The sequence below is a fragment of the Natator depressus genome, chromosome 1 (genome assembly GCF_965152275.1).
Source record: "Natator depressus isolate rNatDep1 chromosome 1, rNatDep2.hap1, whole genome shotgun sequence".
Lineage (NCBI taxonomy): Eukaryota > Metazoa > Chordata > Testudines > Cheloniidae > Natator > Natator depressus.
The window spans coordinates 291,743,211-291,767,396 of record NC_134234.1 but is presented as its reverse complement, the minus strand read 5'-3'; the positions used below and the strand labels follow the sequence as shown (position 1 = coordinate 291,767,396).

At 42.9% G+C, this 24,186-nt stretch overlaps 1 protein-coding gene across 1 annotated transcript in view; it reads left to right on the top strand.

The window, feature by feature from the left end:
* The window catches only part of ANO6 (anoctamin 6), a 127,923-nt gene extending 110,060 nt beyond the window's left edge, over positions 1-17,863 (top strand). The window contains exons 18-20 of the mRNA XM_074942170.1: positions 6,414-6,616; positions 7,040-7,145; positions 15,481-17,863. Of these exons, the coding sequence (XP_074798271.1) occupies positions 6,414-6,616; positions 7,040-7,145; positions 15,481-15,687 (516 nt within the window). The 3' untranslated portion in view covers positions 15,688-17,863. The remainder of the gene's footprint in view (positions 1-6,413; positions 6,617-7,039; positions 7,146-15,480) is intronic.
* Positions 17,864-24,186: the final 6,323 nt, after the last annotated feature.

Here is a 24,186-nt window from a genome sequence, read left to right as displayed (position 1 = left end):
TAAAGGATTTTAGAGGGAAGTGCAGGCAAGAAGGGAATTTAGAGCAAAGGGGATTCACAAGCGAATGTGGAAGACAAGAGATTGAGATAAACCCTCAAGTTGCTTTGTGCTACTCTGGTGATACAAAGCAACTGTAAATCCAGCTTAAATGTCCAGTAATGTCTGGCTGATTTGTGCTGCTCCAGAGTGGTGTAAAGCGGCTAGAATTTACTGGTGAATCTGGAGCTAAAAGTTAACATAAAAATGATTCAAAGTTGATAGTACATATCTTCAAATCATTAGAAATATTTCATGGCACCAGTTTATATTTGGCTTTCTTGTTTAGTGTTCATGTACAAAGTTTTAAATAATAACTTCAATTTAAAAAAACAGGAAAATTCCCAGACAAAAATAGCTCTATTAAGCTACAGTTAAGGTTCTGAGTACATATTAGTAATTTCCTTTGGGTCACACTGCTACAAACCTAATAATAAAACACATATAACCCTGATGCACCAAAAGAAATCCAAACATGTTATCACACAGTTAGGAAGTCCAAACGACCTTAACTCTGCCCTGTAAAGACATCAAGAAAGAAAGAAAAGTCTAATGCATCTCTAAAAATTAGTTTAAACTACTCTGGGAGCACAAACACTAAAATGTCTTCATCATAATCCTTACGGTTATTGTATGGTGTCTCTACAGGTCAGATGCAGCCTGTAGATTGTTAGGATTGTTTTGGTGATTTAACTATGTATTTAGATACCTTAATATGTTTGGATTCCTTTTAGTGCCCAGGAAGTTATTAGAGTGTTCTAGTTTTAGGTTCTATAGAAGACTGACCCAAAGAACTAATTTTGGTCTGTCTCTCTCTCTTTTCCCTCCACAACTCAGAAGAGGAGGCTATCTCACATTCTCCCGTGCAGGGAATTCTAGATAATTGAAGATGCATTCTCCCCCACAATTGATTATTTACTTGTCTGCCATTTTCCCACAAGACAAATCCTGCTACCTCAGACTAACTGCAAACACTCTCCCTCAAAAGGCAAGCAGCAGCTCTTAAATGTATAATACTTGTAACCACCACTAGACAAGTAAATTTAAAATGCAGCTTTACTCTGTCCTTAGCCCTCTAATTAGGAATCAGTCCCATAGTCCTTGAGTACCAACACATTTCCCTTTGACTTCAGTGAGATTATTAGTACGTAAGGGCTGTAGGATCACAGTGAGTGGCTCTTCTGCAATTTTCGCAGTCCGAGTTGTTTTAAGAAACACAAGGGACTCAAGATCCAACCTATGCTGAAGCCTGCAGGACCCTGTGGGATGGACTCCCTACAGTCAGCACAGGCAACCAGGACTGGCTAGAGCAGCCTCTCGCTCTGGCTGAGTTCTCGGAAGCCTTCTGTCTGATGCCAACCAACAAATCTCCGGACATGGACAGGCTGACCGTGCAGTTCTACTGCGTGTTCTAGGATGTCCTCAGCTCAGACCTCACCTCCGTTTGGGCCAAGTCCTGAGGGAGCAGGGTGCTCCTGCTGTTGAGCAAGTGGGCCATGCTTGCTCTGCTGCCTAAGAAGGGGAATCTCTACAACCTTTGGCACTGGTGCCTAGTCTTGCTCCTCAGCATGGAGTACAAGCTCATAGTGAAAGTCATCTCGTTGCAGCTGGGATCCATGCTGATAGACATGCACCACCCTGACCAGCTCTACACCATCCCAGGCCGGACCATTTTCGACAACATCTATCTGGTCCAAGACCTACTCCATCTCATGTGCCCAGATGGTCTGTCACTCACCCTTCTGTCCCTGGACCAGGAGAAAGCATTTGTTCTACCCCAGCCCCGCCTCTTCCTGCCCCTCTCCTGCTCTGCCCCAGCCCCGCCTCTTCTCGCCCCTGAGGAGTGCAGCAGGGCTGGGCCTGCTCTCACCGGTGGCGGGAAGTGCAGGGACCCGGCCCCACGCGCCAACGGTGAGTCCTGGGGGGTGGTTCACCCCTGCCCCCCAAGCCAGGATGGATCATGGGTATTTCATGGGCACTCTGTGGGCATTTGGCTTTAGGACTCCTTCATGGGCTTTCTCCAGGTGCTGTACATCTCTGTGGATTGCCTCGTCAAGCTCAAATGGGACTTGACTGAACCCATCGTTTTCAGTCAAGGGATGCATCAGGGCTGCCTGCTGTCTGGCCAGCTCTATACTATGCCTATTGAGCCCTTCCTCTATCTTCTCCGTAAAAGGATGTTGGAGTTGGTTCTTTGAGAACTGGACTTGTGGGTGGTGCAGTCAGCATAAGCCAACAACATGCTCCTCCAGGAGACCTAATGCAAGTGGAGGCTTGCCAAGCCATCTATTTGGCAGCCTACTCCACTTAGGTCAACTGGGTCAAGAGCTCTGGCCTAGTGATCATGGACAGGTGGCAAGTGACCTTCTTCCCATCTGCACTGTGGGATATCCAGTGGGGCACAGGTCCGCTGCTCTATCTGAGCATCTATCTTTGTGCCACCGATCCCTCCCTGCTGGAGAATTCGGTCAATCTCGAGGCTGACCAGTTGCAGAGACTACTCTGGTGCCTTTCCCGTCAAGGGAGGCTGAAGGTGCTCAACCAGATGGTCCTGTCCATGCTCTAGTACCAGTTCAACTCCCTGATCCTGCATCTGGGATCCCTGGCCAGCCTGCAGAAGATCCTTCAGGTTTTCTAGCTGGGGCTGCACTGGGTCTCTAACAGTACAAGGGGCTCAAGATTCATTTTGGATGGAAGTTTGCTAAGCATCAGGTTATGGTGCTGTAGCCCAAATATTAGAACAAGCTTTTTGTTGGTGTTGTTTTGTTTTGTTTGAGGTACAGGCTTCTACATATACACATGTGAACTTTCCCTCATCATCTCTACCTCCCACCTGATTGATTAACCTGAATATACAGAATCTATATCTCCTCTTCTCCACTCAACTGTTGGTTTTGCTATTGCTGTTTAGCTGTTATAGCCTAAGGCACCATATATTCTTCCACTGCATATATTACCTTTGCAGCACCTGCAAGGCTACAAGAAACTTTTTTGTGTAAAGCTATCAGTCTTGGGACTTGCAGTTCAAGCAGCAGAGCTGCTATTGTACCATGCCAGAGCATCTGTTGTTGATTTGAAGACTGATTTTAATTTGTTATGGTATAAATGGAAAACTGTGTTCAGTGTAGATTGGGAAATAGAGAACACTATTGGTTTGTACTTTTCCAGTGTGATACTCTAAAAAGCAGCCCACAGTTCAGGGAGGGAAAGTTTCCTTTTAGATGACACAGTAGAATTAGTTTTCATGTTTCTGTCCTTGTAGCAGTTTGCAACACATCTGGAGATCATTCTGCAGGAGGGGAAAAAGTGAAACTGAGTTCAGATTTATGATTATGTGAAAACTGGGGCCTTGCAAAAAAAAAATTCAGTAAAAAAGAGCCATTAAGCTATGTAAATACTATATCCCAAAATATTTTGGTTCTTAGGAGATGCATCAAATTGGTTTGCTTCAAGGGGAGAAGAGGGTTGGGGTTTTTTAACCTTACCTTGTGATTCCCTTTAGCTAGTTTGTGGTCTGCCCATATCTAAACCATATGTTCTAATGAATATTATAAAATTATATTTAATTAAAACTTTTGTTCTTTTACTTAAGTTTCAAACTGGGTAATGTACCTGTCAGGTTCCCCCTTCCGCAATTAGAAAACTTGTTAATATGCATTTTTGTTCTAACGTTACCCTTTGGAAAGAATTTGTATGATAAAAACAACTCATCTTAGTGTAAATTTAAACAATGTAGAGTTTCATAGAGTTTCTTGAAAATGGTTTTAAAAAGGATATCCCCTACATTTAATTTATGCTAGAATATGTTACAAAAATCCTTCATAAGTAGTTACTTATCCTCAAAAACTTAAAAACAAGATTCCTTACCCATAGTCTATCTCCACTTTCCCTCTTGTCAGCCAAATGGACGAGAGTTTTCTCAGCTAAACTTCAAAAGTATCAAAAACACACCAAAAGTTGAAATCAGATTTTTAGAGCCAAATCCTGGTACCACAGAAGTCAATGGGAGTTTTGTCCAGTTGGGACCAGGGTCTGACTCTCGATCCTGCCACCTTGCTCATCAAGTTCTTTACAGTGGGTCTGCTTGGTGAGTGAAGTATTACCCAACATACGAGAGAGATCTCCAGTCTTCTATCTATCTCCCCCACCCCCTCCCACTCCCCACACATAGAGTTTTGCATCCCTCACAAATGTCCTCAAATCAAGACTTCTCTTAGGTACACTGCTGCTCCTAGACAAAGAATATTTGGCACTCCTCCCCCAAAGGTGAGGACCTATGTATATTAAATATAATCTTACCCTGAAAGTCACCCCTAAACACAAAGGCTATCATGAATGTGAATCGAATACAGTTTTACCAACTTCGAAGTTATACATTTTCCCTTATTCTTTCCATTGCTTTATTGCCTGCTCTCTCCTTCCATTTTCCACTTTATGTAATCACTGTTCCTTTTCTCTTTTCTGTCCATTTTTCCTCACTCTCTCTTTATCGATTTTGTTAAATCTTGCCTCTGTCCCTATATCTAATTTTGCCCCCTCTCTCTCAATCCCACCCCCCTTTCTATGGCTTTCATTCATTCACTCTCGCTTCCTCTTTATTTATTTCCCACTTTGGGTTTTGGTCTCCTCAGTTGGCTCCCATTCTCTTTCCCCATCAATGCATCAGCTACTCTGTTCACATTGACAAGGTTTTACGCACTGCCATAAGGACAAGAGACTTTTTTTGGCTTTTAGATTCTGGAACACAAGATGTCAGCCAGAACTGGGAGTGCTGGGCATAAGCCTGTTGTGCCCAGTTGTTAAACTGGGCCTGTGCCTAGTCCCTCAATTGCAGTTTTTAACAAAGGAGGTCCCACTTCATAGTGCAGCCCTTTGAATATCAGGCAACCAAGAAGAACATCTGATTAGCCAGGATGAACCTATCTAATGACTTGGGGGTCGTGATGGATAATCAGCTGAACTTGAGCCCCCAATGTGATGCTGTGGCCAAAAGAGCTCATGCAATCCGGGAATGCATAAACAGGGGAATCTCAAGTAGGAGGAGAGAGATTATTTTATCTCTGTGTTTGGCACTGGTGTGACTGCTGCTGGAATACTGTGTCCTGTTTTAGTGTCCACAACACAAGAAGGATGTTGATAAATTGGAGAGGGTTCAGAGAGGAGCCATTAAAATGATTAGACTCAAGGAGCTCAATCTATTTAACAAAGAAAAGGTCAAGGGTGACTTGATCACAATCTGTAAGTCTCCACATTGGGAACACATATTTAATAATGGGCTCTTCAATCTGGCAGAGAAAAGTATAACATGATCCAATAGCTGGAAGTTAAAGCTAGACAAATTCAGACTGGAAATAAAATGTAAATTTTTGACAGTGAGGGTAATTAACCATTGAACAATTCACCAAGAGTCATGGTGGATTCTCCATCACTGACAGTTTTTAAATCAAGATTGGGTGTTTTTCTAAAACAGCTGCTCTAGGAATTATTTTGAAGACGTTGGATGGCCTGTGTTATAAAGGAAGTCAGACTAGATGATCACAATGGTCCCTTCAGGCCTTGGACTCTATGACTCTTCCAGAACAGGAGGTCTTCGTGAGTCACTGTTTTAACCACCCTGCAAAAAACCTCAGGCCTCATTCCCACATACAGTTTATGGCACTCACTCTGAGTGGGGTATGGATACTCTTTGGAACAGGATGGCAATAAGAGGCCATGTAATATGTGAACTGGTATTAAGCAGCTGCTAGCAAGAGGGGAAATACTGTCTTGGCATCAGGAGCAGTTTCCACATCTGCTGACAACTGGAATCCCCGAGCCAGCAGCTGCAGAAGTGAATTCGGGCTGGGTATGACCCCTAAGGAATGTTTTGGAGGTTATACGTGAATGATCTGTAGCTTTTAAAGTTTGAATTATCTTTAAAATGTTCCTTGTGAAATTTAATTTATTTGTAATGGTAGGCTTCTTTGTGTGTGTCATTTTACTTGAAATGCATAAGGCAGTGGTTGTTTAAAATATGTGGTAGCAGGTCTCGATAGGAAATGTGGACTGAAGAGGAATATACAGTAGTATATGTTTAATTTGGTGAGAGTGGCCGTAAGAAAAAAACATTAACCACACAACTTTTTTAAGGCGTCACGCACAAAAGATGTAAATGAGAAACTATAGAGAATGCGTATTCCAGAGAGATTGTTTTATGCCACTGAATGATTGCACATCTATTTGCAGAGAGAACCACTGAATGGAAAAGTGCAAACTCTCTGATTTTTAGTGCAGTAATGCATATTTGTTGAAATCTAAAGTGCATGGAAAAGCTATGTATATATTAAGGCTGCCAGTTAAATACTGCTCCCTTTTTGTCTTCCTCTTCTAAAATACAGGCAATGATAATTGCTTTTACGTCTGACATGATTCCTCGTTTGGTTTATTACTGGTCCTTTTCAGTCCCTCCCTATGGGGATCACAGCAGTTACACCATGAAGGGGTATATCAACAATACGCTTTCTGTCTTCAATATATCAGACTTCAAAAATGAAAGCAAACCAGTTCCACTTCCTTGGTTTGGCAACCAAACAACATGCAGGCAAGTGTCAAATAATTATTCTCGTCGTTGGAAAGGAAAACATAAGAAAATATCCTAATTTTGTTTATAAAAATCTCTTTAGTAATATTAAGACTCAGCTAACCTCAAGAACAGTCAGAAGGTAAAGTAAAACAACATGGAGTTTTCTAAATCTGATTCATTGTATTTTCCCCAATAATTAATAATACATTATTCAAAATAATATAAAGGTAATTTAACATATTTTTGGTATAGTGGAGAAAAAATGTATTTCATTAAGTTCAGCTTATTCTGTAGATGTAAAATTTACCCATCATTTTAGTTGTATACAGCTTATGACTCTAGGCTCTGTTAAATGTGACAGATTTTGCTCCATCCCCTGGCCATAGTGCATTACTGCAGAGGTTGCTGAAATTATTTCTTGCTTTTCTGAACTGTCTTTAGATATCGTGATTTCCGATACCCTCCTGGGCACCAATATCAGTATGAACACAACATATATTACTGGCATGTGATTGCAGCCAAGTTGTCTTTCATCATTGTCATGGAGGTCAGTACATTAGGTCTTGATTTTTTTAAATATAATTTTAGGCTTCCCCTCAACAAAAAAAAAACCCTTCAGTTTGCAATTAATGATATTCTTCACTCAAAGTTATTCATTTTATTTTGTGAACAATGTTGAATATTATGAGCCAGATCCTTAGCTCAGCATATCTTAATTTAAAATCAGTGAAGCTATGCCAATTTACACTAGTGGAAGATCTCACCCTATGTATTTAACAGCTTCTTAGTTTGGCAATTTAAAATACTGTCAGAGAAATTTTTTACATCAGATCTGGAAAAAAACATTGCTCTAATAAATGTATGTAGATAGCTGTTAGATCATCTTGTGTATGTGTTTGTGTGTGTACGCATGCATACATCCACACACAGAGAGAATTACCTGCGTAAAAATAATCAGTGTTAAATATTAGTCTTTTAATGATCCCTGTTGGGTAAAAATCAATATAGCCACATTATCCTCCATTACATGAAGTGTAGCAAAATTCCCAAATCCAGAGCTAAACCTCTACTGGGGGCAAAAGAGCTGCTTTTATTAGCATTATACTGTAGATATGGGCATCTGTAATTCTAGCTGGGAAAGGAGCAACAGAGAAGCTGCATGGTTCTCAAGTGTGAAGCTAACTTTGTTAGGTTCTTTTATTTTCCGTGTGGGTTTTGAACATTTAGGTATTGCATTTCCAAGCTTTTCTTCGTAATCATGGGGGGCTAGAAACTTAGTCTTTTAAAAAAAAGAGGAAAAGCAAAGATTCTAACATAAATCCCCAGCTGTTGGAGTCCGGTGAGTAAGAAAGACTTAAATATCATGAGACTTGCAATAAAATCACGAGCTGCAAATCTGGTGGATAAGGAGCTAAAAGCATAGGCAGAGCAGACATTAGTAGTAATAGTAATTTATAGAGTATGTTTCATCTACCAAGCAGTTTACAGACAGACATTAATCCACATAATGCCCTGTCTGATATAGCAGATAAGGAAGGATTATTATTATTAATTGTTAAAACGGGGGTTCTGAGTCAGAGACTTGAATGACTAGAATGACTAGTCACTAGAATGACTTCTAGACTCTGACCTCTCCCACAGTGCAAGAGAGTTGGGCTATGCCTCCCTTCGTACAAATATTGGAGGCAATGCAGACTGGTCCTTCCAGCTCTGGGATTTGGCCACACTCCTTCTGCTCTTTCACCAGTGTCTCTGCCAAAACACTTGCCCACTGCTAGGTGTCTGGTGTGTAGTGACCACTGCTTACTTACACTAATCATAATTGTCCCCTGCATTGTTCTGTGCACACCAGCTCCGTGTCTGCTGTATCCACTCATTGACTCATCATATACTTATATTGTAAACACTTATATTGTAAACAGGCAAGGGACTGTTCTTCTTTTATGCATGTACCGTGCCTTGCATGTTGATACTCCTAGGTACTGCCACCATGCAAATACTAAATAATAAGGGATCAGAGTCCATTTAACTCCATTGTACTATCCTGGGAAGAAAGGGCATTGCCTATCACAGAAGATCTGTAAAGCTACCACTTAGTCATCCATCAACACTTCAGTAAAACAGTACTGGTTTGGCCTTTATTCCTCTGCAGAGGCATCCTTCAAAAGGAAGGTATTCCAAGCAGTTGCTTCAAAATAGTCTGATATTATTAAGTTTAGGGAAGAGTTAACGTTATTTTCTATTTATCTCTCCCACCCTTTTAATTTTCCTTAATGCCCATCCAGGGCCATCCTTAGGATTTATGGTGCCCTAGGCAGGATTATGAAACTGGTGCCCCTATGCCTGACTTGCTCTTAGCAACACAAACATAAGCTTACAGTATTGGAAAACTTGCCACATGTACTTTATTAAAAACAGTTTAACTTAATTAAGAACACTGTAATGCTGGTGGACTAGCACTAAAGAAGTAGCGCTATAGAAAAAATTCTGATTTATTGACAGAATGATGCAAATAGTATAATTTTTTTAATTTGTCAACATTTTATTGGAAATTTCTATGAAGAGGTATTGAAACAAGGATTTGTTTTTAATTAAAAGCGATCTTTCTGGCTTTTTTGGCTGCAAAATCAGTAATAATGTCATCGTATGACAAAGACAAAGTGATGTCTTGTTCGATTGCAAGAATAGCAAGACCAGTCAATCGTTCCATTGTAGAATGAAGATAGTTTTTAATGAGCTTTAGTTTTGAGAAACTCCGTTCTCCTGATGCTACTGTTACAGGAATTGTCAGTAGAATACGAGTGGCAATGTACACATTAGGATATATGTCAACAAGTTTGCTGATATGAATAAACTGTACAATGTCCATCACCGATTTTGCATTTAGTGGCAACACTAATGACAATGTACTCAATTCTTCGTACAGTTCAAGTCCATTTAAATCAAACCTATCACCGTGCTTCAGGAGGCTCTCTAGGTTCTTGCACTTTGTCATTTGCTGCTCTTGTTTTCCTATTTTGCTGAATTTAGTTATGTCATACAAAAATCCAAACTGTTCATGGTGTGCTCGCAAGGTATTAAACCTTTCATCAACGGCTGATATTGCTTTATCCATCACAACATTAAAAATCTCAACCTCAAATTTCTTTTCTGGATTGTCTACGGGCTCATCTGCGCCTTCATATTCCGCTTGCCGGTTTTTCCTTGAAACTCGTGTCACGTTTGGACATGGAAATTTTGGTTCTACACCGAGTGCCTGTGCAAGCTCTCTTGCTGTAACCTGTGCTTCTTTGAATCCATTTTCTCTGTATTTCACTAAAAAGTCTTGTGTGTTGTTTAGTAAGGTAAGTGTTGAATCAAGCTGCATCATTGGACTCTGCATTATTTTGCTTACACTTGAGATTTTAACAAGAATGTCATACCAGATTACGACAGATGTTAGAAACTTGAAGCTGGATATTTCAGAGCCCAATTACTGTGCTTCACTTTTAGCTTTTGGATCTCTGGCTTCTTCCGAAATAGCAACCAGTGCTTCGTAAACTTGCTCAGATTGATATCTCAACGTTTTTGCACTTTCTACTCTGCTTTTCCAGCATGTCTCAGATAGAGGCTTAACGGTAATACCATTGACATGTGCTTTGAATATTTGCCATCGTTGAGCAGAAGCTGAAAAGAGCACGTAAATGCATTGCAGCAAACCAAAAAAAGAAATAGCTTCTACAGAAGACTTGGCCATATCACACAAAATCAAATTAAGGCTGTGGCATGCACACGGAACAAAAAAGGCTTGTGGATTTTCTGCCAGCAATCTAGCTTGCACGCCAGAAATGCATCCTCTCATATTGGCACCATTATCATAACCTTGTCATCTAATGTTCATTACGGACAATCCCATTCATTTTAGTTCATGAAGGAGAGCTTGAAGAAGTCCAAAACCTGTAGTGTCCTCTTTGTCTAAAAATGTGATCAATGATTCCTTAACTGTAATCTGTGCTGAATCACTAATGTTGACAAATCTCACTACTAACGACATTTGTTCTTGATGACTTATGTCCGGAGTGCAATCTACAATTACAGCAAAATATTTTGCCAAAGTAACCAATGAAACAATTTTGTCTCTCACTTTATCACTCATTAGCATGATCAGTTCATTTTGAATTCTTGGTCCCAAATAGTGGTTGTGTATTTCATTTTCAGTTACTCTTTGGAGATGTTCACTCATCACTGTGTCAAATTTTCCCAGCAGTTGTACGAGGCCCAAAAAATTGCCATTTTTGGGCAGGAATAATTTCTCAATGCTTCGTCTAAAAGCAAGATTGTTTGTTGATAGGTATTCAACAATAGATAATAGACGTTCAAGAACACAACGCCAATGCTGCTTCTCTTACTCCAGCAATCTTTGATTTTGGGCATCAAGAGTTGTCTGATTTTTTAACCTTACACTCAGCTCACACCATTTGTGCATACTTTCAATGTGGTGTTGTGCCTTTTCATGTTGCGGTAATATGTGACTAAGATTTTTCCAATCATTAATACCCATGGTTGCTATCTTAAAATTGCAGCTATTGAAAAGCTTGCATGGGAAACAAAATACAGCATCCTTACAGTTAGAGTACACAAGCCACTATCTGTTGACAATTTCACCATTAGAAAGTCTTTTGTAGTAGTTGTTTTCTGTGAATTTCCTACCTCTAATGTCTTTAGGATATTCAAGACCTTTTATTCTCCCAGGGCCTTTCTCAAGTATAATGGCACAAAATTCGTTGTTTAAAGATTGTGGCCATGTGCCAGTGTCATCTATATCCCATGCTAGTACAGTTTCAACTGTTGTATTTTCTTGTTTTGTGTCTGCATCTGTTTCAAATGATTGTTCTGTGTGTGGTTGCGTTTCTTGAGCTTCATCTGCATAAATATTTTCTTCGGCAGTTACTTGATGATCTTCATCAACTTTGTTGTTTTCATGACATACAAACTTAAGTATAGAATCCTTCTGTGCTTGTACAGCTAATCCTATTTCATCTTTCCGTTTTCTTTTTTGTGACCCGGAAAGTTGTTTTCGATATGACATAACTTATAAGGGTATTTTTTAAAGAAATAACTGTTTAAATTATCAGATTATCAGAAATATTATTTAAAATAACTAATATAGGATAGTTGTGAGTGTGTGACCTTGAGCTAGTGTGAAGACACCTCACAAGGCACTCCACCCTGACTGAGACACAGTAGAGTTGGAAACCCATGTCATTTTTACAAAGCCACTTTTTAGTTTTAAATTTATAGTGGGCATCAGTCTTAATGTTAGTTACAACTCTGTATCCACCTTATACTGTAAATAGATCAATGGCATTATCCAGTTTAATAAGCTGGGTTTCCAAACAGTGGCAAAATATAACCCTAGTTTTACTCCCAGGTAAAGCACAGAGTGACCAAAATAAAGTCAGCACAGAATCATCTCATCTCGATCAAGGCAGCACAGAAATGTGACAGGAGTCCTATTGTGCCTTATTTTTGTTTGGAAAGACGTTAGCAATAGTAGCACATTTTGGGCACTGCCAGAAATACATGATAAATCACTGCCTCTAAAGTTCCATCAAAAACTGACATTTTCACAGCTCTAGCATGATCTGCTGCACAGATTCTTCACAAGGAAGTGTCCCTGGCCTTTTTAACTCATATTAACCATGTATTTACTTTATGAAAGTTGGACAAAACATTGTGAACACGTCAGACATTGGCTGCCCAACCTCTGGGCTGGCAAAAGCTATACTGGCTCACTGGGAAAAAAAGCAAGAGAATCTTAGTACAACATATGGTCACTCTATACACCAGTAAGGAGAGGAGCATATTACAGTTGTTGGAGGGCTCTATTTAGCAGTAACAGGGCTATAGGAAAGCCAGTCAACATTTTTTGTTTCTCTGATGAAAACTGGCCCACGCCCTGCCCCAAACCAAACTTGTCACAAATAATTGTCAATAACTTAATTTTCTGGTTTTGGCTAAGATATTGATTTTTTAAAAAAAAATTATTGAAATTGGATTCAGGATTGTTAGCAAGTATTTTTGGCACACAAAGTTGTTAAATGACGATCTAAAATGGCAACACAGTACTGCTTTCATGCTTGGCTCACTCACTCCCCAGCCTGCTGGTCCAACAGCTGCAGTAGAGGAGGAGATAGGTGGAAAACTGCAGTACCCCAAGATCCACCTCTTGGGGGGCAGAGTAGCAACAGCAGCAGCAAACCCTCAGGTCCAATCACACGCTAATGGGCACCACCGCCAGCCCAATGGACCACGGTGAAGTTAGCACAGCATCTGATCTCAGGGACGGTGCACCCACAGAGCCACAGCAGCTCATCCTGCCCTGCTCAGCCTCCCCCCCCCCCCCCAAGCCGGATGAGATGGATCGCTGCCAGCCCCCGGGGAGAGACGGGCTTCCCAGCTAGGGTAACCAGATGTCCTGATTTTATAGGGCCAGTCCCGATATTTGGGGCTTTGTCTTATATAGGCACCAATTCCCCCCACCTAGGGTGATCAGACAGCAAGTGTGAAAAATCAAGACAGGGGGAGGGGGCTAATAGGAGCCTATATAAGAAAAAGACCCCAAAATTGGGACTGTCCCTATAAAAGTGGGACATCTGGTCACCCTACCCCAACCCCCATCCTGATTTTTCACTCATGCTATCTGGCCCAGCCAGCTGCGTGTGACCCTTCCAATCCTGGCTGGCTGCCGAGGAAGTGAGTTACTGTCACTTTCGCAGCCAGTCAGCCCCCCGCCCACCCCTTCCCCTCACCCAGCCCTGTCGGAGGAGAGGGCGGGGAGAGGGGTGCTCCATGGAGGGGGGGGTTGTTCCATTGGGGTGGGGGAGAAGAATGGGCGTTATGGGGGGGGGGCAACAAAGGATACTGCAGCCGCCGAGCCTGCCTCACCTCATGCCAGGGGAGAGAGTCACACTCACAGGTGAGTTTCTTCCCCCACCCTTACCCCCTCCCCTTCCCAGAGACCCCAGCAGCCAATCCCCTCCCTCAGACTGTGCTGCATTCAGCTCTCTCTAGGACCCAGCATCCCTGCTCTTACATGCTCCACTGCTTCCCATCTGTCTGGACTTCCAGCAGAGTGGTGCCCTAGGCGGCTGCCTATTCTGCCTATGGCTAGGGACAGCCCTGTGCCCATCACATCCCAAATGTCTCAGGAACAGGGCAGGATCCAGAATGGAAAACGTATTACATGACAATTTCCTTTCTGGGACGGACCTGCCTCCTAGTATCCCCCAGCTAAGTCTATTGGGTGGCCTTCTCAGGATCCATATATAGAGTGGAATAAAGCAATGTTGTTACAAAATTTCTATTTAATCTACTAGTAAGAAATTTGTGTTTCCATACAGCTTAGGAAGTACTGCATGGTGGAAGTCATCTGGGAAAAGGTGGAGGCTTTTGTGGAGGCATCTGGGGAGTTATGAAGCAGTGTGGGATTGTGGGAGGAGCACACTAGTTAAATGTTTCTGTATAAAATTCATCAAGGGCCTGATTCAAGGCCCATTGAAGTCAATAGAAAGATTCCTACTGACTTCAATGGTGGTTGGGTCAGTGTCCAGGTAAGAGGTCAGAGGAGATGTACCCAAGTCCTGGAGTCATCTGGACAAGTTGGCACTAGGTCTAATAGTTACAGGAAGAGAGAGACTCAAGCCAGATGTGTCAGATGGGGAGGAAAAGGGGGGAGAGTCAGTCCCAGAAAGGAAGTCATCAGGTAACAAGTTTCCCAAGGCTACAGGAGAAGTCACTGTCAGAGCCAGAATTACAAATTAGGAGTTCCTGGCTCTGTCTTGTTTTCAGACAACTAATTTTTCCCAGGACATTGCTCCTTTCCAGACTTCTGTATTCGTTGGGACATTTAGCTACTGTGGTATAAAACACAAGTGTACCTTAATGTAACATTTCATCTATATAATAAGATTGCAAAAAAGTCACTCTGTAGCCTATTATGTCGGTACAATCATCATGAAGCGACGGAAGCAGCTATAAGCGTGCTTTGGGGGCTCTTTATGTTCAGAATGTTATCAGGGTGAATCACCACTGGTTTTGTGGTCTGTTACCATCCAGCTTTTAAGTTCTCAGCCAGTTTGACTTTACGAATTATAACTGTGCAGTGTATACAACACAGTAAGACATGTATCTATGCCATGCCAAGAGGCCTCAACCATTGTGATAGTAGAGATAACTCAACCATCCACCACCCTTATTCTGCCCCTAATTGTATGCAACAGTTTCATTGGTTGCATGAGGGAGACTGAACAGATGGTGGATTACTTGACCCAATTGTCACATCACAGCACACACGCTTATTCACCACCCACAGAAATCAACACCACTCTCCCAGCACACTCCCTCTAGACACAAATCAACAACCCACACAGCAATACAACCAGCATACACAATAACCCCAGATGTACACAGTCCCTCACTACAGCACATGCCCCTCACTTGCTTCCCGCACAGATCGACACAACTCTCCCAGAACAAAACTCATACACAAATCAACACAAGCACCCACACAACCACACACCAGTACACACAATCACCTCAAACATCACTCTGAAGCCTAGAATATCTGTTGCATCAATGTGCAGCAGTGGACACAGCTACAAGCATGGTTAAGAGCTCTTTTTGTTCAAAATATCACCAGGTTCAATCATCAATGGGATTTGTGGTCAGTTACCATCCAGTTTTTAAGTTCTCAGTCATTTTTGGCTTTTTTTTTTTTTTTTTTTTACCATGCATGACTTTGTGAATTACACCTGTGCGACAGCATGGGCTTTCAGCTTCTAATTAGTAATAATAATAGCCTGTTCTGCGTGACTGACATTCTTGATTTTCATCTTCCCTAGCATGTCATATACTGTGTGAAGTTTATTGTTTCATACGTAATTCCGGATGTATCACAAAAGACGAAGAGCAAGATCAAACGAGAGAAATACTTAACACAGACACTCCTGCATGAGAATCATCTCAAAGTTGTGAAAAAAAAAATGGGGAAAATAGCTGACAGAATCTGGAAAGAAGCAGACAGCACTTTCCGACCTAAATATGACTAAGAATTTTACACACAGACAGTACTTAACTGGCTTAGTACTGGTTACTAATGGCTAATCAAAATATTACTGATGTCTAATCAAAAGTTGGGGATTAACTCCCTTTAGCAAATAGTTTCTTGTAACTCTTGCCTATGTCTGGAACATCATTGTACATCATTGGCTATAAAGACAAGGATTGGAAAATACAAAACCATGAAACCCAGTAGGGCACTGGAAAAAGTGAAATGAAGTCTTTAATAGTTGTAGCCGGACAGAAAAAAAAAAAGTCACACAGTTTTCTGTAGACTGTTGTCTCATAAAAAGGGGCAGATTCATTCTGAAATGCAGCACAGCACCTTCCACTTCATTCAGCCATTGGTTATTTCATCTGCTGTTCAATTTGCACAAACCCTCAGAAACCAAATCATTTGTATTAAAAACAACACAGCTGCCATTGAATGAGTTGTGATCACTTGAAGCGGCTGTCACTGGATAATTCAATCACTAGCTATATAATTAAGCTCAGAGGAAAAGACAAACTCAGAAAGAGACAGAAGAAGAAAAGATGACAAGAACTAAACATTAGGATGTTCAGCCATTGCTGTTGCCATGATAAGCCTGCTATGTGCCATACAAGCTAAGAAATGCGCAGTGGGGATTATACAGATAACAAGATATTTCAATCAACGTGGTAAGAATGGACCTGAATCACAACGAGAGGAAGCACTGTAAGCCTGATTCTCCTCTCACTGATACCTGCGTAAGGTAAGTGGCGATTCCCCGCCTTCTTACAGCAGTATGAGTGAAAGGAGAATCAGGGCATGTGTCTTTACCCAGTTGATGTACATTAAGTAGTTCATTTTGCCCATTCTGTGTAGAACCTGTATGCTCTCGGAGGCTTCTTACCTGTAACAGGAGTGAGAATTTAAATTCTTGTCACACACTAGATCAGTATGCACCGAGGGCTCACTTTTGTATTTCTTTCACAACCAAAACTCCATTCACTTCGGTGGTAGTTTTCAGTGTGCAAGGAATGCAGGGTTGGACCTACTGTTGGACCGCAATTCAATCCATCACAAAATAGGATGTGTCAACACAGTAGCCAGGAGGTGTGATTTCCAGCATGGGTAGCCAGACACATGCTAGCTCTGCTCGAGTTAGCAGACTAAAAAGAGCAGTGTGGACACAGTAGCTCAGGCTACCCAGGAGGTTGGGCAGCTAGCCTGAGCCACTCCCAGTACCACATTCATCAATGATCATCATGCAAAAAAAATCCATGTTAACCTTAAAGACTCTTTTACAGTACAGTGGTGGGGGGGAAATATTTACCTAATGAAAAAGGTCAAAATCCAGAGGGAATGGAGGAGAGACCAGCCTGAGATGGGACTGTGATTTGGCCTATGTAAATAACCTCACAACGCTTATCACCCATTTTATAGATGGGGAAACTGTGGCACAGAGCAGTTAAGTGCCTTTCCTATGGTCACACAGTGATCCGTGGCAGAGCTGGGATTAATATGCAGGAGCTCCTGGTCCCCAGTAACCTATTCAATCCACTGGACCTCATCCCTGTATACCCAAGGGCATGTACTATCTCTTCCTTTTGCTGTCATCTAGCATTATTCTCTTGAACATAGTAGTCTTAATCCACATCTGGCAATTGTTCCTCCTTCAGGATAACATTATGCGCACAATTCAGAATTACACATAGTGAAAAGTATGGTGCCTTAAAGATTATCTTAAATAAAAAAATACTTAACATTCTGTGCAGTTTACATAGACTTTATCTCTACCTGCTAAAGATGGGATTACTAGGCCTCTCAGAACTTTTGAAGCATAAGAATGAAACAATCAGGAGGAGAAAAACAACAGTATTTGTAACTCCTTTAGAAACTAGGTTACTCGGAGAATATTTCACTAGCCTTTTAAAGGGAAAATTAGAATCTGCTTGAAAATATAAATAGCTTTTTCGCTTTTGACGCTGCAGATCACAAACTGTGACATCATCATCCACTGTGGGCCAAAATCACCTTTGGTATAAATTCAGTGAAGTCAGACCTGCAAAGAGCTCTGTGTAAGCTCGAAAGCTTGTCTCTCTCACCAACAGAAGTTGGTTCAGTAAAAGATATTATCCACCCACCTTGTCGCTCTAATAGGCTATTTGAGCAACTTTATAAACTACATAACAATACCAATATTTGTAAGGTTCTTCAGAAGTTGATATGATTTGATGCATAAAAATATGCATTTTGTATTTTTTGCTAAGAACATTTGCTATTAATTTCTGAACATTAAGATATTTCTTTATATTTATCATTTTAATAAAATTTATTTTAAAATGCATTCAGTGTCTTCATTTGTGCTGTTCTTTTTTAGAAGCAGAACAATAGAGCAGCCACCAAGTACCATGGTTAAATTATAAAAATATCAACATTGTCTACTTTCCGTATTACTGCCCATTTTCAAGTTCTTGCCATTAAGTTGTGCCACTGCTATTGAGAACTATCAGCTTCTTTTCTAAATTTTCTGGATGATGGAATTCCTCCTTTTCCACAGCAGAGCTGTGATATGGAGGGGTAAAATCATTATGCTCTCATACAAACTTATGATTTAAGCTTTTTTCTTTTTGTCTTTTTTTTTAAACAATTTAAGCTCTTTAATGATCTGGGATTCAGTTTATTCCAGCAGGATCAGGTCTATAATGAGCACCCTACTTCCAGATAATTCAGCCTTTGGGTCCCTTCCTGGGGCTCTTGCTAATCCAGGTTTATCCTTTATCTGGGACTGCACAATCACCATGAATTACTGTTTGTTACTCCTATAGCCCCCTATGGATGGGAGTGGGGTATTTATTTGACTTAGGCATGTACATACAATTAGAAACAATCTACAGATCTTACTGTACTCATGAACTCTTCCTCTCCCTATCATCCATTCAGACCTCCAGCCACTTAACTCTCTTATGCCTCTGTAGCCCAACAATAACCTCTTCAAAGGCCTAGGAGAATGGATAGGCTTGTCAGATAAAAGATTCTCTGGCCATTTCAGACACAAACTTTGTCTGCACTTGCCTCTTTTATGTTTTCCACACAGCTGCTCTTAAACACCAGTGTAGCTCCATGGTGGTTGTAACACTAGAGCACTAGTTTAGCTGTTTTTGCCACCATGGTGTCTAGCCCTATACTAAGCAGGCTGACAACCCAGTCATAAAAATGGCAGTACCCCATCTACACTGTTGCTCTCACAAGGCCAGGTGCTGCGATGACATAAAATTGCACTGACATAACCTCAGCTGATGCTGAGTGCATTTTACAAGCTATGGGTATAGAGGATGTAGCATCATATTAGGCCTTGTCTATGCTAGGAAAATGGATCTATTTTTAAATGTTAGTTAATGTGCTTAAATTCTGTTGCAGACAAGGCAGTCGAGCCTAGGGCTTACGCTTTGAGCTGCTCATATGCATTAGCAAGAATAAGTTATTTTGCAGCCCATTGTTAGTTGCTTTTACTGTTAGTAGTTTACCTGCTACCTCCTTCCCTTTTTGCCATTGTTCAAGAGAATTACTCTTATTTTGCATATCCATTGCATACCAGATTGGCACAATTAAACTGTTTTACCAGTTGCACCCATTTTCTAACAAACTCCAGCTGAGTAGCTTACTCCACTGTATACCTCACAGGAGAATTTGGCCTAGAGATTGCCATGGGCATTACACCAATTTACACCAGGTCTGGAATTTGCTTAATGCTCCAATTGTCATTTCATGTCTGGTAAAAAGGGGCTGGGGGGCTACTGTAATTCTTCTCAGGAAAGAAAGCGTGATTGGTGGCTTTAGAGCAAATATTTATTTGTATTACGTAGACCTACACAGCCCACTCAAGGATCAGGGCCTAAGTTCCCTGTAAGCTTCGCAGCCACGCAGCTGCCTATTATGCCCGGTATAGGGGCAGGGCCGTCCCTAGCTATTCTGGGACCCTACTCAGCCCCCCCCCCAATGGGGAGGCAGGCCTCCGTGGGGGTGGGGGAGGCTGGCCCCAGGCCTCCGCGGGGGGACGGGGGGCTGGCTTGGGGGGACAGGGGAGAACCACCCCCCAGCACTCACCGGTGGCACGTTAGGGGCTGGGTCCCTGCACTTCTTGCCGCTGGTGAGTGCAGGCCCAGTCCTGCTGCACTCCTCAGGGGCGGGAAGAGGCAGGGCTGGGGCAGAGCAGGGCGAGGGCAGGAAGAGGCAGGGCTGGGCGGGGGCTTTGGGGAGGAGTGGAGTGGGGGCGGGGCTGGAGCAGAGCAAGGGTGGGAGGCCTGGGGAAGAAGTGGGGCAGGGGCTGGAGCAGCACGCAGCTGCGCAGGGCACCAGGAAATTTGGTGCCCCAAGTTTCCTGGTGCCCTACTCAGCTGCGTACTTTGCGTATGGGTAAGGACAGCCCTGCACAGGGGCTTAGGGCTGCAGCAGGGAGAGATGCCTCTCCCCCAGCATGGACCCGCCATGGGGGGGACAAGGCACCCCTCCCCACCAGCCCCAGCACAGACCTGGCACAGTGGGGAGAGGCACCCCACCCCACTGGCCCCTGTGTGGACCTGCCCTGGACTTGCCGTGGCCAGGGGAGAGGAGCCCCTCCCTGAGCCCAGCCCAGCCCAGCCGGAGCTGCCGCAGCCAGGGAGAGACACCTCTCCCCCGGCCCCGACCTGCTGCGGCGAGAGAGGGCTGCGGGGAGTCCCCTCTCCCCACCACAGCCCCAGGGCAGCCTGCACCCGAAACCCCTCATCCCTGGCCCCACCCCAGAGCCCTCACCCCAATCCTCTGCTACAGCCCTGAGCCCCCTCTTGCATCCTGAACCCCTCATCCCTGGCCCCACCCCAGAGACTCTTCACCCCTAGCTGGAGCCCTCACGCCCTGCACCCAACCCTGAGCTCCCTCCCACACTCCGAACCCATCGGCCCCTTCCTCACCCCAGAGCCTGCACCCCAAGCCAGAGGTCTCACCCCCTTCACCAAACCCTTCGCCCCAGCCCCCACATAACCTCCATATTGGTGCACGTAACAAAATTAATTCCGCATATGGATGTAAAAAGTTAGAACACTGAGGGCCCCATTATGCTCGGGCACTGTACATGTACCCAGTGATTAGGACATGACTTGGTATAACAGTAGCAACACAACCTGTGTGAACTTTAATTTATTTGGGGGATATTTCTCTAGTAAGAAAGAAACATTTCTCAACAGCCTAGTAATAGCACAGTATTGAATTCTTCCTGAGCCTGCTCAGTAAATTGGATTTTATTTGCAAGCTGAAACAGCATGAGGACTGGCACCTTTTATTTTTCTAATTTGTTGATTGTGTGCTTTGATATGATTAGCCCCTAAAAAACAACACTAATCTCTGAAATACAACTCCATTTTGCTAGTCAACAATGAAGCAAAGAATTGATTGAGGCTCTCAGCAACACCCATTACTGTACTTATTAACTCACCACTCTTGCTTTTAGTCGCCCTGACTTGTTATATTTTCCCCATGCAGTAGTTTTAGTCACTAACAATACAGGGTCACACACATACACCCTGGTCATCAGCTAAATCAGAGCCATGGCACTCAGGAAACAGAACTCACACCTGCTTCATGGCAGAGGATGCTCCCTCCAGTTCCAGAAGAATTTTGTGTAGGTCTCTGTAGTATTACGGGTTTCAGAGTAACAGCCGTGTTAGTCTGTATTCGCAAAAAGAAAAGGAGTACTTGTGGCACCTTAGAGACTAACCAATTTATTTGAGCATAAGCTTTCGTGAGCTACAGCTCACTTCATCGGCTGCATACTGTGGAAAGTACAGAAGATGTTTTTATACACACAAACCATGAAAAAAATGGGTGATTTTCACTACAAAAGGTTTTCTCTCCCCCCACCCCACTCTCCTGCTGGTAATAGCTTATGTAAAGTGATCACTCTCCTTACAATGTGTATGATAATCAAGGTGGGCCATTTCCAGCACAAATCCAGGTTTTCTCCCCCCCCCCCACACCCCCTCCCCCGCAAAAAACACTCTCCTGTTGGTAATAGCTAATCTAAAGTGATCACTCTGCATTAGCCTCAGTTGGCCAGCTATTAGAGGGCCAGAAAAACCCCAAAATCCACACATTTTGCCTGCCAAAAATCACCCAGGTGAGTCACTGGCTGCCTGTTAAGGAGGTAGGGCTGGGAATATGGAGAGTTTATGCAACTTGATCCTAATTTGCATATTTGATGGCTATACATGGATTTATTGCTATAGATTTAACCACAATTAAATTAATCACTTTGCCCACCTCCATGCCCTCAAATCGATCCTCTCCCTCATCCTTCCCCCTCTTCCTGGTTCCTCCTTGAATTCGACAAGCCCTCCCCTCTTGCTGTGTTTCCCCTTTTGTGTTCCCTTCCTCTCCCTGGTGCCCCCTGTCTACCTTGAGTGTCTCTGCGCTCATCCGACTCTCCTGGGGCAGCAGTACTTTTTCTCCTGCATTGTGGGTGGAGCGAGGAAGTCTCCTCATCTCGGTTATGTGTTTGGAAGCCAGAATCTTGCTCCCTTCCCAGGCTGTTGGTGAAAGGTTTTGCCTCCATCCCGCTGAAGCCTGCAGCACCAAGCCTATCCAGGCTGTGGCTTTGTGGGAGGAGACAGGGCTAGTGAGCAGATGGTCACCCCTGTGAAAGTGCAGCATTTTGGGGACAATTGAGGGCACCCTGTCCCAATGGGAGGCCCAGCCAACCACTTGGAAGACCAAGAGATAGCACCCAAAATTAGGAGCCTTACAAGCATGTAGTCGCAGAAAAAATCTGACTGGCTTGGTGTTGGTAGGGATTGTTGGATGGGGAGGAGTTGTGATGGGTGCTACTGGGTGGGAAAAGGCACTTGCATGGGTGCTGCTGGATGTGTTTAGTAATGGGGGAGGTGCTCCTGGGTGAGGGATGGCATGCTGATAGAAGCAGTGGGTGCTGTTGGGTGAGGGTTTGGTGCTTCAGCCTTCTTGTCCAAGCTCCATCCTCCCCGCACCAGCACTGCACACTGTTGCGGTTCATGACTTGCCACTCACATCTGGTGAAGAGCTAGTTGAACACACCAAACAGTGGGGCACACTGCTGGAATTTTGCTGTGATGCCCCCCCTCCCCCCCCCCATTCCCAGCCAACTCCTTGCAAGTCACCCAGCTATCAAGACCCAGGTGCAAGTCACCAGTGTCTGGCAACATGCTGGAGATTTGAATTCTTCCTTCAGACTGTATGTTTAACTCTACTTTTTCCCCAGCCCTTTGAAAAACTATATTCAGCCATGGGTGGTTTTTCAGTTTATTAAAATTTGTTTTATAGAAGCACCCCCCACTGGGCAAGGCCCTTTTCCCAAGGACAGTTTTCCCCTTGCAGAACTCACAACTTGAGTACAAAGATGTTACTGCTTTGACTTGCCTCCATCACTCTGAGCCCCTTGGTGCATGCAGGTACTGCAAAACCATTTATCTTCATAGGCATTCATCATCATTTATCATCATAGGCATATTCATCAAGGGTCCCTCATCAATCCTCCCCCCCGCCATCTTAGTTTAATCACTACGACGTGCTTTCTGAATTGCCCAGTCTCAAGATTACTGTTTCAGTTGGTCCAATAAAAGATATTACCTCACTCATCTTGTGTCTCTAATATTCTGGGACCAACATGGCTACAACAACTCTGAATACATCTTTTATTCCCAGTCCTCTATTTCTGAAATATAACCCAAATTCCAAACATAATCAAATTGTGATCAGTGTGGATCACATTCGTGCTATGAGTGTCTCTCCAGTCAGTACCGTGGGAAGCTGGGTAGGTAATTTAGGCTCAAAATTTAGTTTTTGTACATTATTATTTTTATTGTGGTAGTGCCGGAGGGCCTAGTGTGATAAGTGCTGTCCCTTCACCAAAGAGCTTATAATCCCAAAAAACTATTGTCAGTTAAGGGGGAAAGGATACCAAAATAAACATATTTGCTTAATTTTAAATTATAAATAAAATGCTGCTATTCTCGTAAATAAGCGTTATTAATTGGCTGATTTCTTTTAAGCATTATAGCAGAGGTGGGACTTGAAGGGCACAGCTTCACTGAAATAAAAGTGTGTTCTTAAGTCGATTAGCTGACTCAGGTAACATTGAGTCATTGGGAGGGAGCTGGGATGCTCGTAGGCCTGGCTCAAGTTCAGTGAGGGTGTGTAAGGGGCATCATGGAAGATATGGAGACAGTTCTGCAAGAAGCTGATCAATTGGTAGTCAAGACTAGCATAGTTGGCAGAGTGTTTGAGTAAGGGGGCTATTAATAAAAGAAACGAGCAGACCAGTTCGAAGGGGTCAAGTTGAGGGCGGCCTTGAAGGTGAGAAGAAGCAGCTTGATCTTGAAGTGGTGAAGAAAGGCATGCAGGGATTCGCACAGGGAGGGGGTGTGCATGTTATAAAACACAATATTAATGGACCATGTTAATTAAATGCATTTAGATTGAGGTATCTGTTCCCATTGTCCAAGCTGCATGAAAT